Raw genomic sequence first — 14,367 nt, 5'->3', positions numbered from 1 at the left:
TGTTTTTTTTTTTTTTGTTCCTTCCTTGCACATGCAAAGGACAAAGAAACAAGAAGTGATAACTGTCGAAAATTGGACAGCTCAGGTGCACAGTAGTGAAATCTGAATAGTGACAGCCTTTTACATAAAATTGGTGAGGCAGGGACTTTGTTTTAAATCCTTTGGAAAGTTCAATCTCATCATCTTTCTCCATACAGGAAGATCAACAGAATTAACCTCGTGTTGTGAACAACTGGGTACATCATTGTGGTGAGGAACCCACAACTTTAAAGTACTGTGCAGGGGCCAAATCCAGGTGGGTCAGGGCAAATGCAACTCTTAATGTGTTTTTGCTGTGTCTGTGTATGCTGTGCACTAGGCAGAGATAGCTCATGTCAGAAGAGGATGTGATCTCTAAGGGAGAGGTGGAGAAAAAAAGACAGACAATACACACACACACACTAATTCCTCCACTGCCCACGGTGACTGCTTTTGTTTCAGGAGTTTTGCCATATCAGAAGTGGTTTTGAGAAGGAAAAAAACCCATCAGCTGCAAGGAGCAGGAAAGGTCTAGAAAGATCATGGAGGTGGTGGGACAAAGCTTGCAGAGAAGAGAGCTGTGGTTGGCACAGGCAGAAGAGCAGGAGTTGAGTGAAACCTGAGTAACCTGTGCAGGGAAAGGTCCCCAAAAGCAAAGATACAGGTCCATAAAATAATAATATGAGGGTCAATTTTAATGTGGAAGAAAGGGAAAGGGGTAGGGTACAGAAGAAAGGGAATAAAATAAAATAGGTAAAGTACCATTTGAAGAGTCTGTCTTTTGGGGAGGACAACTTGTTGATTGGTACAATCTTCAGGGACATATGAACTCACTCCAAAGCACTGGCTGCTTACAGAAGGCAAAAACCTTCTGGAAATTGCCTGGATACATGTAAGACAGAGAAAAATCTTACAGACTTGAACAGCCACAATCATGGGAATTCTGATAACTGCTGAGAGATGGGGGGAGAACAAGGTCTTGCTCTAGCAGGACCACAATAAATCTAGGGATTAGAAAGAGTCAGAAACCCAAAGGCAGGACAGGCAGGGAGTTAAGGCTGTAAAGCAAGACAACTTTGCGAGGGCACCATTAGAGATAATAAGGCTCTGATATTTCAGGATGGTTTAGAGACGTTAAGGAAGATGGAGGTAGTCTGTAGGTCTTGAATACATCACTAAGAACTTGTTGGGAAGACCTTGTACTGCAGAACATGGTGTGGGTGGGACTGATCCAGGATAGCTGCGAATGGAGAGTTGCCATGGACAGGTCAAGAAATGTCTCCAAACCCATTGTAAAAGCAGCAAAAACTTAACATAGAAAAAAAAATAAAAAGGATTTTGTCAAACAGCAGTGTCAGACTAATTTTTATTTTCATGAGAAAACTGGTAATTTCTGATCAAGCTGAGTTGTTATAAGTAGCCAATCCTATATATTGTTCCTGACTTTGATTCTGAGCATGGGGAAAACATACATCTTCATCAATCTAGTGGCATTTGTTGGAAAACATTCTCTGTGTTTAGCTAATGACTTAATTAGAAAATCAGTAGTCAGCTGGCAGTGAATGGTGAGTCTTTATTTAACAGGAAAGCACGGAAATTAGCCATCCATCTGTTTTTTCCTGTTAATTACCTCTAAATATTAAAATTGAATACAGCCTTCAACCTGATTGGTAGTTTGAGTGGTAATAGCAGTGTTCACATACTAAAAGGAAGCCATTAGTAGAAATAAAGATGATGCAGCTCCTGTATTTTACAGCTTTCATCCATGTTTCTGAAGTACTGCTACCTGCCTACGACAGCTGCTGTGGAGGTCACACTCAGCATTTCCAGCCTTCAGCCACACTTATGGCTTTAAATGAGCATCAATCTTGGCAACAGAGTTAACTGAGCTGCTGTTTTTTCTGTGAGAAACATGACTGCACACAGCATGTTGGAGCAGTGTTGAACTGTGAGGCTGGTCCCACTTTGAGGTTTGTTGTTTGTAGGAGGCTTGGCCTAGCTGGCCTCCAGAGATCCTGTCCAACCTAAATTACTCTGTGTACCATGTGCCCTTAGGAGCTGGAAACATCTCTCATTTTGTTGGTTTTCTCCTCTGAAACACCTTTCACCAGCACTGTCACTCCCACCCATTCCCTCCTCCTAGCAAAGACCCCTGTGCAGCCCACCCCACAGCTGAGCCCCAGAGACAGCCCAACAAAACCTGGCTGGGGTGCAGCTTCTGCCTCAGCTGAGCTCCTTGGCGTGGCTCAGACAGTCTGCTGGGGGAGGCTTGTACATTTACGCTTCTCTTTCTAGTCATCACAGCAGATGGGCTCCCTTGTGCACCCAAGGGACACCAAAATCCACTCTCTTCTAGCCATAACTGCCTGTGTGTCCTGTTTTCTCTGCCACAGTCAACTTGTTTCAGAAATTGTGCTGAATCCTTGCTCTTTAGTAATAAATTCTATTACATTTTCTGAAAGAGAAAAAAATATAGTCCGCAGCGCTTCTTACACATACCACGTTTTTTATTTTAACTTCCAGGTTTGTTTTTTTGTTTTTTTTTGGTTTTTTTTCTTAATATCATATGTACTCTGGGGAGCTGCTTTGGAAGCTTTATTGATAGGCAGGGTCAGGACACGCTTCCCTGATTTCAATCAACAAATTCCACCTCCAACAATCCAACAAGCTGCATAAAGGAAAAACCATAATGGATATTTGTGCTTCCTCACTAAAAGAAATTTTCAGTGGCAGAGATAATTTTCCTCTCTTTTTAGGGATTAATGTTTGCTAGTAGGGAACCCAAAGGCATCTGGAGGAGGCAACTGCAACAGTAGCTTCAGAAGGACAGCTGGAGATGAAGCTCCCAAAATCCGGCAGGGAGTCCTGAAAGAAGAATCCCACTGCATGTGGGTAAGCAGCAGGTCACGCTTTTGTCACCTTCAGACCTGGTTTACGCTCAGCTTGTGGCACTGCATCCTTCCAGCCAAATGCTTTCTCTCACCAATAAGGATGTCATTTCTCAGTTCCATTTGCAGTTTATTGCTCACATATTACTTACACTTCCTTGAATCTTGATAAGAAAAATGATTGTCATCTTGTAAATTTTCAAAACATTTTTAAGAGATAGCTTCCAGTGCTGTTACAACACTTTTGCTACCTCTAGTATTTGTTTTGATGGATTTGGAGCCACCATACTATAGTTTTCACTGTTACTGCATGTCAGGTTGACATATGTGGTATTTCCTCTGTTGTGTATTCGTGTAATTAAAAAAGAATTTGTCCAGAAAAATGGACGGGGAAGAACATTAGAGTGAAAGGCAAGTAATAAATATTTAAATGGTGCTTGGGAGTTGCTAATGGACAATACCAAATTCAAAGCTTTGATTTTGCCCCTTCCCTGATTGATTTCCACAATATTTGAATTATAAAATTTTAACTTCCATAAGCACAAAAGACAGGATACAAAGGACTCTTTGTCTCTCAGGACAGGGGAATTAAGTCTGTGAAGGACTCCCAGAGCAAGAAATCCTACCAGAGCACCTGACCATAGGTTAAGTAGGCAAGATTGCCATTGCAAACTGAGATGGCAAGAAAGCATATATGCAGACTGCTATTTAAAACAAATCATGTTACTGGTTTTTTTTTTTTCTGATATTCCAAAATAATTAGGTTTTAGCTGATGTTTTTGAATTTCTCTATATTGCTAGCCTGCTGAGAAGATATCCAGTTGCCTAAGTTGGTGGGGGTAAGATCCATAGATCCTTGGGACTGTGCACCACAAGATTCAGATGAAATATGGCACAAGTGAATAATAGCACCCCAGAACTGACTAAAGTAGAAGGTCTGAAGAAACAGGGTTAGTGGTATTGAAGGTGTGACCACTCAGATGTGCAGTTAGTTTCACAAGTATCACACTTGCTAGCTGCATCCTCTCAGTTGCCAAACTATATGCACAGGTGTCTGCCCAACACCTCAACTGTAAATCTGGAATATTACACAAAGAGAGCCACTTAAGTAATTCGTTTGGGTTATGAAATGGAATAATTTCTAGATGCAATGAACTGAACTTTGCTTTCTGTTTTGGGAGTGTATTCCTGAAGAAAGGAATAGTCTATTCTGCCTCAACCCAGGTGGAAATGGTGGTAATTTTCCTCCTAAATGGCTGTTGCAGCTTTCTCAGAACGCCACAGTAAAGAGATGCTGTTTAGTTCTCATGACCATGAAGTGTTTATTAATTTTTGAATATGTATTTATGGGGTTCATTTTATACAGTACATAATTTTGATGTTTGATTCTTAAATGGAAAAAGTATAAAAGTGAATATTGTTTGCTTCTTGAATCATTGATTACACAAAATGTCTTAGATATGAGTACCTAATACTAATAATATTTTTTTGCTGTTTCATTTCTAAAAAATCTTTTCCTTTGTAGAATAAATTTATTTCAAACCCTTTACCATGAATAACACTGGAGATTAAAAAATTGGCATAATTACAGGCTGAAGAACAGTCAAGCAAATAGGCAAACACAAAAATCCCCTTTATCAAGGGAAACGGTGGCAGAGCCAAATGATTTTGCTCATTTTTAAGGCCAGGAGTCATGCCAGCATCATCATCTCTCAGCACTTTTAAGTATGTTCTCGACATCTGATGAGCTTTCTAAAGGCCAGCTTGAAATCCTCATTAAAGCTCGTGTACAGCAAAGGGTTGATGAGCGAGTTGACATACCCAAGCCAGGTCAAGAAGTCTGCTACTTCTGGAGAGACAGTGCAAATGTGGAGGCCCACAAGCAGTTCCTTGATGAAAAAGGGCAACCAGGACAAAATGAAAGCACCTAAAATCAGCCCCAGGATGCGAGCAGCCTTTCGTTCTCTTGTCGTGGAGATCTGCTGCCGGTCGCCAGCCAGGTCCAAGTCGTTCTCGAAAGGAGGGATCCTCACAGATGGTTTGATTTTATCAAACTCTGTGGTTGGGTCAGATGTGGAGAAGTCCGAGACGCAGAACGTCTGTGTGAGCTTGCAGCTGGCAAAAGAGTTCTGGCTGTCGGTGCTCCTGTTGCTGAGGTGGCGGCTTGAACCCCGCTTTTGGTAAAGGCTCTTTGCAGCATGGTAAATTCTGTAGTACAGGATCAGGATCAAAGTCAAGGGAATGTAAAATGCCCCAAACGTGGAATAAATAGTGTAGATGACATGGTCATGCTGAATGCGACACTCACTGGGAATACTGATGCTGTGGTGATTTCTCCAAAACAAGGGGGGCATTGATATGAAAACGGAGATTGTCCACACGGTGACTATCATCAGCCCAGCCCTTTTCGCCGTCCTTTTCCTGGCGTATTCGATAGCATCGGTGATGGCCCAGTACCTGTCCAGTGCAATGACACACAGATGAAGGATTGAACACGTGCAACAGGTCATGTCGACGCTAAGCCAGATCTCACAGATGAAGTACCCCAAAGTCCATTTGTCTATCATTATGTAAGTGATGCTCAAGGGCATGACGAGAACAGCAACAAGGAGATCCGTCACAGCCAGTGAACATATGAGATAATTTGCCGGCTGGTGGAGCTTCTTGGTTGTGGAGATTGCTGCAATTACAGCAGAATTCAGCAGCATAGTCAAGGTTGTGATTGTGGCCAAGGTCAGGGTAATGAGCATCTTTTCCGTTACTGTTTTTGGCTTTGCAGCCACACTGGCTTCAGTGGTGCAATTTGTGAAATTCATTTTCCCCTCCAGGATGCGAGAAGTTGGTAATGAAGAGTTCTAGGTTCAGAAGTTATCCATTTGAAAGAGATGCTCTATGTATTATTTAAAAAAAAAAAATTATAATCCCATATTTGACAGACCAGCAAATAATCTTCCAGGTTTCTTCCTGTTCATTGTTTTCCTAGAAGATAAAAACACACCTGTTAGTCAATTTAGGATAATCTTTTTCGGTAAAAAAGTTTTGCATTTCTAGCATCATCTCAAATAAAATGTTGGTCTGTTCTCCCTTCTCTTGCCTTTTCTCTCCCCTTTTCTTTGCATTCATAGTTCATTTTTTTCTTATCTAAAGGGCAAATTGGGCCAGATTTCCTGCTGACGTGAAATGGTTATTCCTTCTTCAATTTTGGAGATTTTACTTTAGGAGGCTGGACTAAGGGACCTCCAGAGGTCCCTTTTCACAAACATGTCTATGATCTTTGTGATACTGATAGCAGGAGCTAGTCCTTTTCCTGCTTGTTAAAATACACTCTAGCAGATGAAGAGCTGAGGGAATTTGCCTTTTCATTTTAATTGCTATATGAGAGGCATCAATTACTTTTATATATCACCTTTGGATAAAAAGCAACAGAGCAGCCTATCTCAGCAAAGGCATGCCAGCATTTCACAGCTTTCTATTCTGCTTTTTCATATCCATATCTGTATTAACATATTAGAAACTGTACTTAAAAATTACCTGGGTTGCTTTTGTCATGCAGGTTTTCAACAATGTTTAAAGCTTTATGGCAAATGCTTGGTTTTACACAGCGCATCAGTGTTGCTAGGAGCTCATATAGTTTTGTCTAATTATTCCTGACATTTCACATATCCCACTGTGAGTGTCTTTAGAGGAGACAGACAAAAAGCTTCTGCCACTGCTTTGAGATTTCCATCTAATTGTGCTCCCTGTCAGGGAGTCCAGTGTGATGCAAGGAACAATAATTAAAAAAAAGTTTAATTTTGTTTCAGAAGTTTACATTTCTTTTCCATACATCCCAAATGCTAACTGAAGCCAGAGTTAATAGCCCATGAGGTGCAGGTTGGGATAACCTCTGGGACCTTGCTTTCTCATTTGTAATTTATGTTGGCATAAAGGATGTGGAAAACTGAAAGTCTGAATCCTCTTCCATTGAAATAAACAGAAAGATTCCTTCCCCTGGCTTCATTTATCAGAGTAAGGAGGCTTCTTGGTTGGTTGTACAGGCTCCCTTTACAAGCAGGGGAAAAAGATAGCAGCTGCCAGAATACACTTGTCCCCTCTCAAGACAAGCCTTTAAGGAAGATGCTATGAATCATATCCTGGAAACGCTGATCTTTCTCTATTTTCACTACAAGTGGCTCCTCCACAGTTGCATTTGGAATACATGTCTGATTTTTAGATTTTTAGGTTAAATCTGAGAGGTAAAACCCATTCTCACTGACACCAGTGGGACTTGGATTAGGCTTTGAGTTTGCACATGCAAGCTAATGAGGAATTAAGAAATTGAATGAGGAATTATGCATTTAAAGCTAGTTGGCTACTTAGCTCTGTGTACATATGCTCTTCCTCAGATGTTGGAGTGCCATCTTCTGAATGAGCTGAATGAGGAAAAATTAAAAATAGAAACTTTAGATAAAAACTTCTATTTGTGGATAGGCTCTAGGAAAGCAGATCTGTACTGCCACTGTCTCTGGGTTAGCAAAATGTGAGTTTTATTTCTGCAGAAATAACTGCAGAACTGCCTTCCCCTAAAGCATATTCTACTCTAAAGAAACTACTTTAAACAGCTTTAAACTACTAATAGCCTTGGAGGAAATATTAGGCCTGCTTATTAAAAATTGACTGGAGAAGTCAGATTGAAATCCACCCATCATCTTCATGTGGTTACCACCCATGGAAATGTCAATTTGATTGTTTAGGCCTAAAGCAAAAATATCAGCTCAAACCTTCTTCATAAATTGTTCATGGGAGTCTTTTCTATCAAGACAGATTCTGATTTCCTTAGTTTGCACCCTTATTATGTCTGATGCTTTGATCAGAGGATAAAACAAAGAGGTTTTCTCTCCCTCTCTACACTCCCGGAGCACAGACCAAAACCAATTGTAATCCACATCCTCTCTTCAGCACTATTATTTAGTGAGTGTACCCTGGCCCACAATAATAGAAGATAATATTGGAAGACACCATGGAATTCACATCTCCTCCACAACCACTATGTGCACGCACAGGAGATCTTGTGATGCCTCTTGATGTAAGCAGCACTTCTTTCTGCTAGTCCTTCTCTCCTCTGGGGCCCTGAGGTTTCATGGCTCTGGGACATCACCCCACTGTGGCAGCGGCCTCAGGGAGACAAAGAGTTAACATTGTTCCACCCCAAACCCCTTGTGAAGGGCGGCCCAGGAGTTCTGATTGGGTTTGAGTCCCTGGGGGGTTCTCCCTTGGTGTGTTTCTAATGGTCCCTGACCCTGAACTCCACCCTCAAAGGTGTAAACCCTCGGTTCTGTCCCTCAAAAACCCCTGCTGTGCCTCTGTTCGGGGCTCTCTGTTCTGGACCTGACTTTGTTCCTATGCTGAATAAATGGTTTCATGAACCGGGAGCCCGTCTCGTTGGTGTTTCATGCTGGTCCCCAGAACGCTGCTGCTTCCCTGGACGAGATCCTGAGGTTGCAGACTGCAACACCCCACCCTGCGTGGTCCCCACCATTTTCTCTGCTGAGCACTGCCTACATATAGGTTTAATCCAGTAAGACCTGAATTGCTGTGGTTCTCACCAGATGGCCTACACTGATGTATCCCAAGGAAAATCCTTTCTGAGCTCTACCTGTTCCCTGTATCACAAGAATACTCTGAAAAATAAATTCTTACTTTCCTTAATTAACTTGTATTTAAACAAACTGAATCAGATCCAAACATCCGGTTTCCTTTAGGACAAAGGATACTGCTGATAACACAAAGGAGTTTGGTTTTACAAGTCTGCTACTGCTCAGGAAAGCAAACATATATTTTTTGCCTGGAAAACATTGCAATAATTGAAGACAAGAAAAAAATATAAACAAAACATCATCCCTGCCTGCAGGTACCTCAGACACCACAAGCCCATTGTTTCATGTCCAAACTCATCACTGGGGAGTTAATTCAGTTTTTTCCTTATAGGAAGTGAGCCCTTAGCAGTTCAGACAATATAAATGCCACATAAGAGAATGGCACTAAACCAGTATTATTAAGGAAATACATTTAAATGCTGAAAAGTCATTTCAGCTGTTGAGAGCTGCAAGTTTCTTCTACAGCTTAAGTTTGTGCGTCTTGTCCTGCCTTACCCACAGGATGAGGATACACACTGGCATTATAACTAGTTAGTTATAATTAGTTGACTGTAGCCCTGGCTGTTCACCTCCCAGCTCACCTCCTGTGCCAGAGACTCTCCTGAGCTGCTGGTGCCATCTCAGCACTGCCTCCAGGGGCTCAGCCAGGGCTCATGTCCAGTCTCCTGCACTGCCTCCTCCCCAGCCACTCTCCCACTGTCCTTGTTTTTCCAGCTATCTTCTCTCTACTTTTGCATTAGAAGACCCAAAGAGAGAGTACTCTGGCCCAGGAAAGAAACGATGTTTTAAATTGGGAAATTATTTACAAAGAGGTACCAGTGATTGACCTTGCTTATTAATACAGGGCAGGATTTAAATGCTACTTATCATCAATCTTTTAAAAATGCAGGTGTGTTTGTGGTCATCACAGGAGTGTTAACAAGGAGAATTTTACTATGTCTAAGCAATAATAGCTGGTTTCCAGCATCTCTATCTCCTGCATATAATTGCTATATATAGTATTGCTATCACTATAGTAATTGATTGTGGTTTTCTAAGTGACATCTTAGAAGGGACATTAATAACAGTTATTTAAAGTGCTCTCACTAAAAGCACTGCTATGTTTATGTTTTGCAGCTGTATCACTTTAGGCTGTCAGTCATTTCCTACAGAGAGAATTTTACACACACAGACTAATTTTCTGCAGTTGGTGCAAGAAACTCATCTGGCTTCCTCCAAATGGGAATCAATCATGTTTCATATTAGCTGATTATTGGTAATGGCTTTGAGTGCCATTTAAGAGGAAGAAAGGGGAAAGAGTTTGATTAAACTTAAAAGGAACTGGACAAATTTAGGCTGTGAGATGGCAATGTCCATGTCTGCTCTTGCCAAAAAAACTATCTCACTTTTCTCAGCAGAGGACCACAGTGTAGCAGAATAATCTGAATTTCTGCTGGACAGATTGACTCCCACTCTTTGGCCACTGGACTTTCAACCATTTCATAACAAATGGAATAACATCACTTGGAGCAAGCAAGTGGAACTGGCATTGCACATGTGTATGTACAAGGCAGCTTAGTTCCTTTACATCCATGGTTTTACATTTCCTCTAAGCAAATTATCACACTGTACAACTGCTACACCTTTGTGCCCTTGACAGCAATGAATCAGTTTGACTCTCAAACTCTGAATTGGTCTGAATGCTTTTCACTTTCAATATCTCCATGACTTTAGCTCTGAAGGGCAAGAATCTGTGCCATGATTTGTGAGACAGTTTATGGAAAATATGACTTAAAACATTTATGATAATGTTAATATTTCAAACAATGAAAATATGCTAAACTTTCAATGCTCTCCCTCTTCCTTCAAAGAGGTTTTCTCTTCGGAGTTTATGTACAAAGCCCTGAAATTCAGGCTTTTCCCTTGCAACTTTCTAGTATTGCTTTTGTTAAGTCAACAAATCTTGGACTTCTTGGATCCTTGGTAATCAAATGACACAGCTGAGTTTAACTGAAGATTATAGGTTTGCAAATACTAAGTACTGTACTCTGACATGCTGGTTTTTCTTTGGGTTTCTAAGGATGTCAGTGCTGCAGAGGTCATGCTATGGATTTATGTAGGCACTGAGGCTGCTTGTAACATGTCATGTTTGGAAAAGCAGCATGCAAAACCTGAGCAAGTGGAGATGGTCAGAATCACACCAACCTGTGGCAAGACTGGCAGCAAAACAAAATTTTGTTGTCACCAGGCAGCTCATATTCACAGCCACACCATGAGATTTTGATGCCAGTTGTAGGTAAAAGGAAGACAAACTATTAAAATGTGCATTGGGGTTGTCTTAGAGAAGCGTAAACTGGGGTAGGATAATAAAGGAAATTACAATTTTTGTGTGAAAACCGAAATTTTACAAGAACCTGTCTGAGGAATTCCTAGCTGCATTATGGGGCCATAGATTTAAGGATGCAACCTTTTCTTGCACAGACGGAATGAGGCCAGGAATGAAATTACTATGAAATTTGTAGGAATTGACCTATAAAATTGACCTTCAAGTTAAGATTTACCCTGTGCACACCACTGAAACAAGCAGCATGAGGGAAAGACAGGACTGAGCAGTAAGCAAGGTGTGTGGAGGCATAACTGCGTGTTCGCATCTGTGGGCATCCTACTAACATTCATAGACATAGTGACCCTGTCATAAATAACCAAAGCACAGTATGTTGTAATCAAGGATATAATGGCCTGCAGCCTGTCTTTGTGTAATGTAGGTTTCTAGGGACACAGGGATACCTGTGCTTTAGCTTGGTCCTGGCCAGAGAGGATGGGCTGAGTGAACAGCACTGGGGACACTGCTGGGCACAACAGAGAACGTGCTGGGTGTGGCAGGTACCAGCACAGGCACCTGACACCAGTCACAGATGATGCCCCAAGGGATGGCTGGGTTTTGCAGGTGGAGTTACACAAGAAGTGGTTGAAATTCACAGAAGAGTGGAGGGTAATCACGTATAAAGCTGAGTGTGCCTATAACAACTCTATCACAAAACAGATTTCACTGGTTGTTGCAAAACTGGGACCGATGGGGAGGAGGTAATTTGGCCAGAGTTGTACTTTTGGGAGGAGGCTGAGATGGAAAAAGGGAGTGTTAAGTCTGGTGAAAAGGACAAGTGGAAGAAGAGACAACAAGGGAAAAAGTGAGTGTGCCTTGGTCATTCACAGCCAAAATCAGGGCAATAACCTAACTTGTTCAGACCAGAGAACAAGAGTCAAACCTGACACCGTTGTTGGGAGGCTGGGAGGGCTGGGCTATTCCCAGTCAGCATAGACAGAGGGGACAGAGAGAGATGCAGCACTCTGGTGCTGCTGTTTTGATGCCTGCACCAGGCCTGATGTCTCTGGAAGCTACCCATCACCTCCTCAGGGCAAAGGGGTGTGTCTGTGTCCTCTTGTCCTCTTGCAAGAGCAAAACCAAGTGTTTGTGCAGGCCACCTGTGTGTGTGTGCAGGAGCCCTCACGGCTCTGCTTATTCTCCATTGGAAACTAAATTCTGTCTAGGAGGTTGCTAAAATGTCAAGCTGCAAAGCGGTGCTTAGGCACTGTTATCTGTGTCTTGTCACTGTATGTTGGGATGTTGCTCTCTGTCTCTTTTGCTGAAGAGCCCAGGATAAATGCCAGGGTGACCATGATGTTCTAACTCTCTCAGCATCAGAAAGGGGATCTCTGCTTGCATATCAGGAAGATTTTACTTCCTTCCCAGTGAATCTTGCCAGCCTGTAGGATTTCTTTCCCAAGTTAGAAGCCTGGGAGAAAACTGATGGGAGAGGAGAGGTGCTGCCTCCAAAAACCATTGCTGTGGTTTTTCAGGTTTTTTAAAAATCCACCAGCATTACATTATAGAGGTAAGCTTTTGTGGTGCAGATCTTGGCACATGCAAATGAGAAACAATAATTAGTGATGATCTTCAAACCATGCTCCCTCCCACAAGCAGTGGTATAATTATCATTCACAGATGATTACTCATTTTTATCTACTTTCAATATGAAAGTTAGTAAATCTTAGGCAGTGAAAGCTTGCAAGATACCACTGAGCTGCAATATGATACAAACTAGGACTTGATGCAGATTTAATCCTGGTTTTCATAAGACATAAATAAAATTCTCTGGGATAGTAAAACACACAGATTTCTAAAAAAAAAACTAGAACAGCACTCTACTCTAGTTGGAGTATTTTGTAATAAATAACACTCTAAATTTATAATAATTTGGTTTCAAGAGACTATCAAATGAAAAAATTACTTTAAAACTCATCATGTCTCTTTAGACTCTTAGCACAGTACACATAAAAAGTCTCTTTTGTTTTACACTACAGAAAATACCCATGTAAACTTCAGCCCATTCCTGGTCGTTCATTTCAATATATCCTTTTCATGACCTACCTTATATCCTGAGATATTTCACTTGTGGACGCCAGAGGCTCTAATTTTCTATACAATAGAGCCAAAAGACATGGGTAGCTGCATCTTGCAAAATCTTTTGAGGTAGAATTTATGGTAATCAATTGTACAACCCTAACCTGTCAAAACATGGAAGTGCTGTCTTTTCCACCACGTTGTGGCATAAAGAACTTCTCCCTATACCTATTTTTCCTCCAGAGATGATTTGTGGAGATAGAAACTTTCTTTAACTATAAATCTCTTCCTGAAAGAACAGAAAATAAAAAGATGTTTTGATTTGTTTCCATTTGTTTTGCAGATTGCATTTGTATGAATGCTGAAATGAGCTACTTGGGTACAGAAACATCACGTTACGTTAGTGCTGAATGGGTTAATTCACCCAGCCAAGAAACTGTAAATTCTCAGTCATGGACTTCCTGATTCCCACAGCTAGACAGCCTTGTTACGTGTGTTAACCTGATTAAAGTTATCGGACATGCTCTCCCCTGGTACGTGCATGACATCTATATTAACAGAGGCAGCAAGCTTGTTTGATTGCCCAGAGCAGCATTTAACTGCTCTAGAGCTGTACTTCTCACCTGATCTTTTCTCAGTGCAAAGGTACTCTTGATCCCTAATGATATCTTAATTTATAGGCAGGCCTGGGAACCTATGCACTTAACCTCTCATCTGGAAAGAAAAATACAATCTATACCTGTTACTGACCCTTGTGACCTTCATGCTTAGCAGTCACTCTCACAGAGACATTATTCTCTGATTAATTTTTTGTTTTAAAAAACTTGTGGTTAAGGCTGTCTTTCTTGAACTTTTTATTTGTAAATATTTTTCACTACTAAAGAAGACTTTTCCTCTGTGTTTTAGGTTGTACCTCACTTTGTACATGCATATTTTGACATGTTGTGTCATCAAAATTCCCCCTCCTCTCTTTTAAGAAAATTTTTAAAGATTTTCATTTTTAAAAATTTTTTATTACTTTTTTTTTGTTTTTGCTTATGTTGTTTTATACAGTTAACCTCATCACTGATCCCTGCTATGGATGTTCTCATGCTTCAGGAAAATGTAGAAACTTCAAAGACCTGGTGACAGACTCAAATCACTTGCTATGGAGCAGGTGGTTATGGCAAGGGAAGACATTTGCCCCAGGTTTTATGCTGCTGCCAGTTCCCACTGCTGCTTTTGGCTTGGCTGTTTTGCTCTGCAATTCCCTTTTTTTCTACTGAATGGTTCAGAAAGGCGCACACAGACAAAAAGAAAAGAGCGTCGATGCTGGGTATTGGCAGGTCCTGGGGCCCTTCATAATCCTTCCTCCTACTGCTCAACCTTCCATTCAGACTATTTGTTCATTGACTGTATGACTAACACCTACAGTCAGATAAAATACAGGTGGGAGGACAGCTTG

At 41.2% G+C, this 14,367-nt stretch overlaps 1 protein-coding gene across 1 annotated transcript in view; it reads right to left on the bottom strand.

Moving 5' to 3' along the window:
* Window positions 1–4,238: 4,238 nt before the first annotated feature.
* The window catches only part of HTR1E (5-hydroxytryptamine receptor 1E), a 38,545-nt gene continuing 28,416 nt past the window's right edge, over window positions 4,239–14,367 (bottom strand). Inside the window, exon 2 of the mRNA XM_058835166.1 lies at window positions 4,239–5,885. Coding sequence (XP_058691149.1) covers window positions 4,628–5,722 — 1,095 coding nt within the window. The 5' untranslated portion in view covers window positions 5,723–5,885 and the 3' untranslated portion in view covers window positions 4,239–4,627. The remainder of the gene's footprint in view (window positions 5,886–14,367) is intronic.

The sequence above is a fragment of the Poecile atricapillus genome, chromosome 3 (genome assembly GCF_030490865.1).
Source record: "Poecile atricapillus isolate bPoeAtr1 chromosome 3, bPoeAtr1.hap1, whole genome shotgun sequence".
Lineage (NCBI taxonomy): Eukaryota > Metazoa > Chordata > Aves > Passeriformes > Paridae > Poecile > Poecile atricapillus.
Note: the sequence above shows the minus strand (reverse complement) of the source record. Positions and strands in the feature narration are given on the sequence as shown.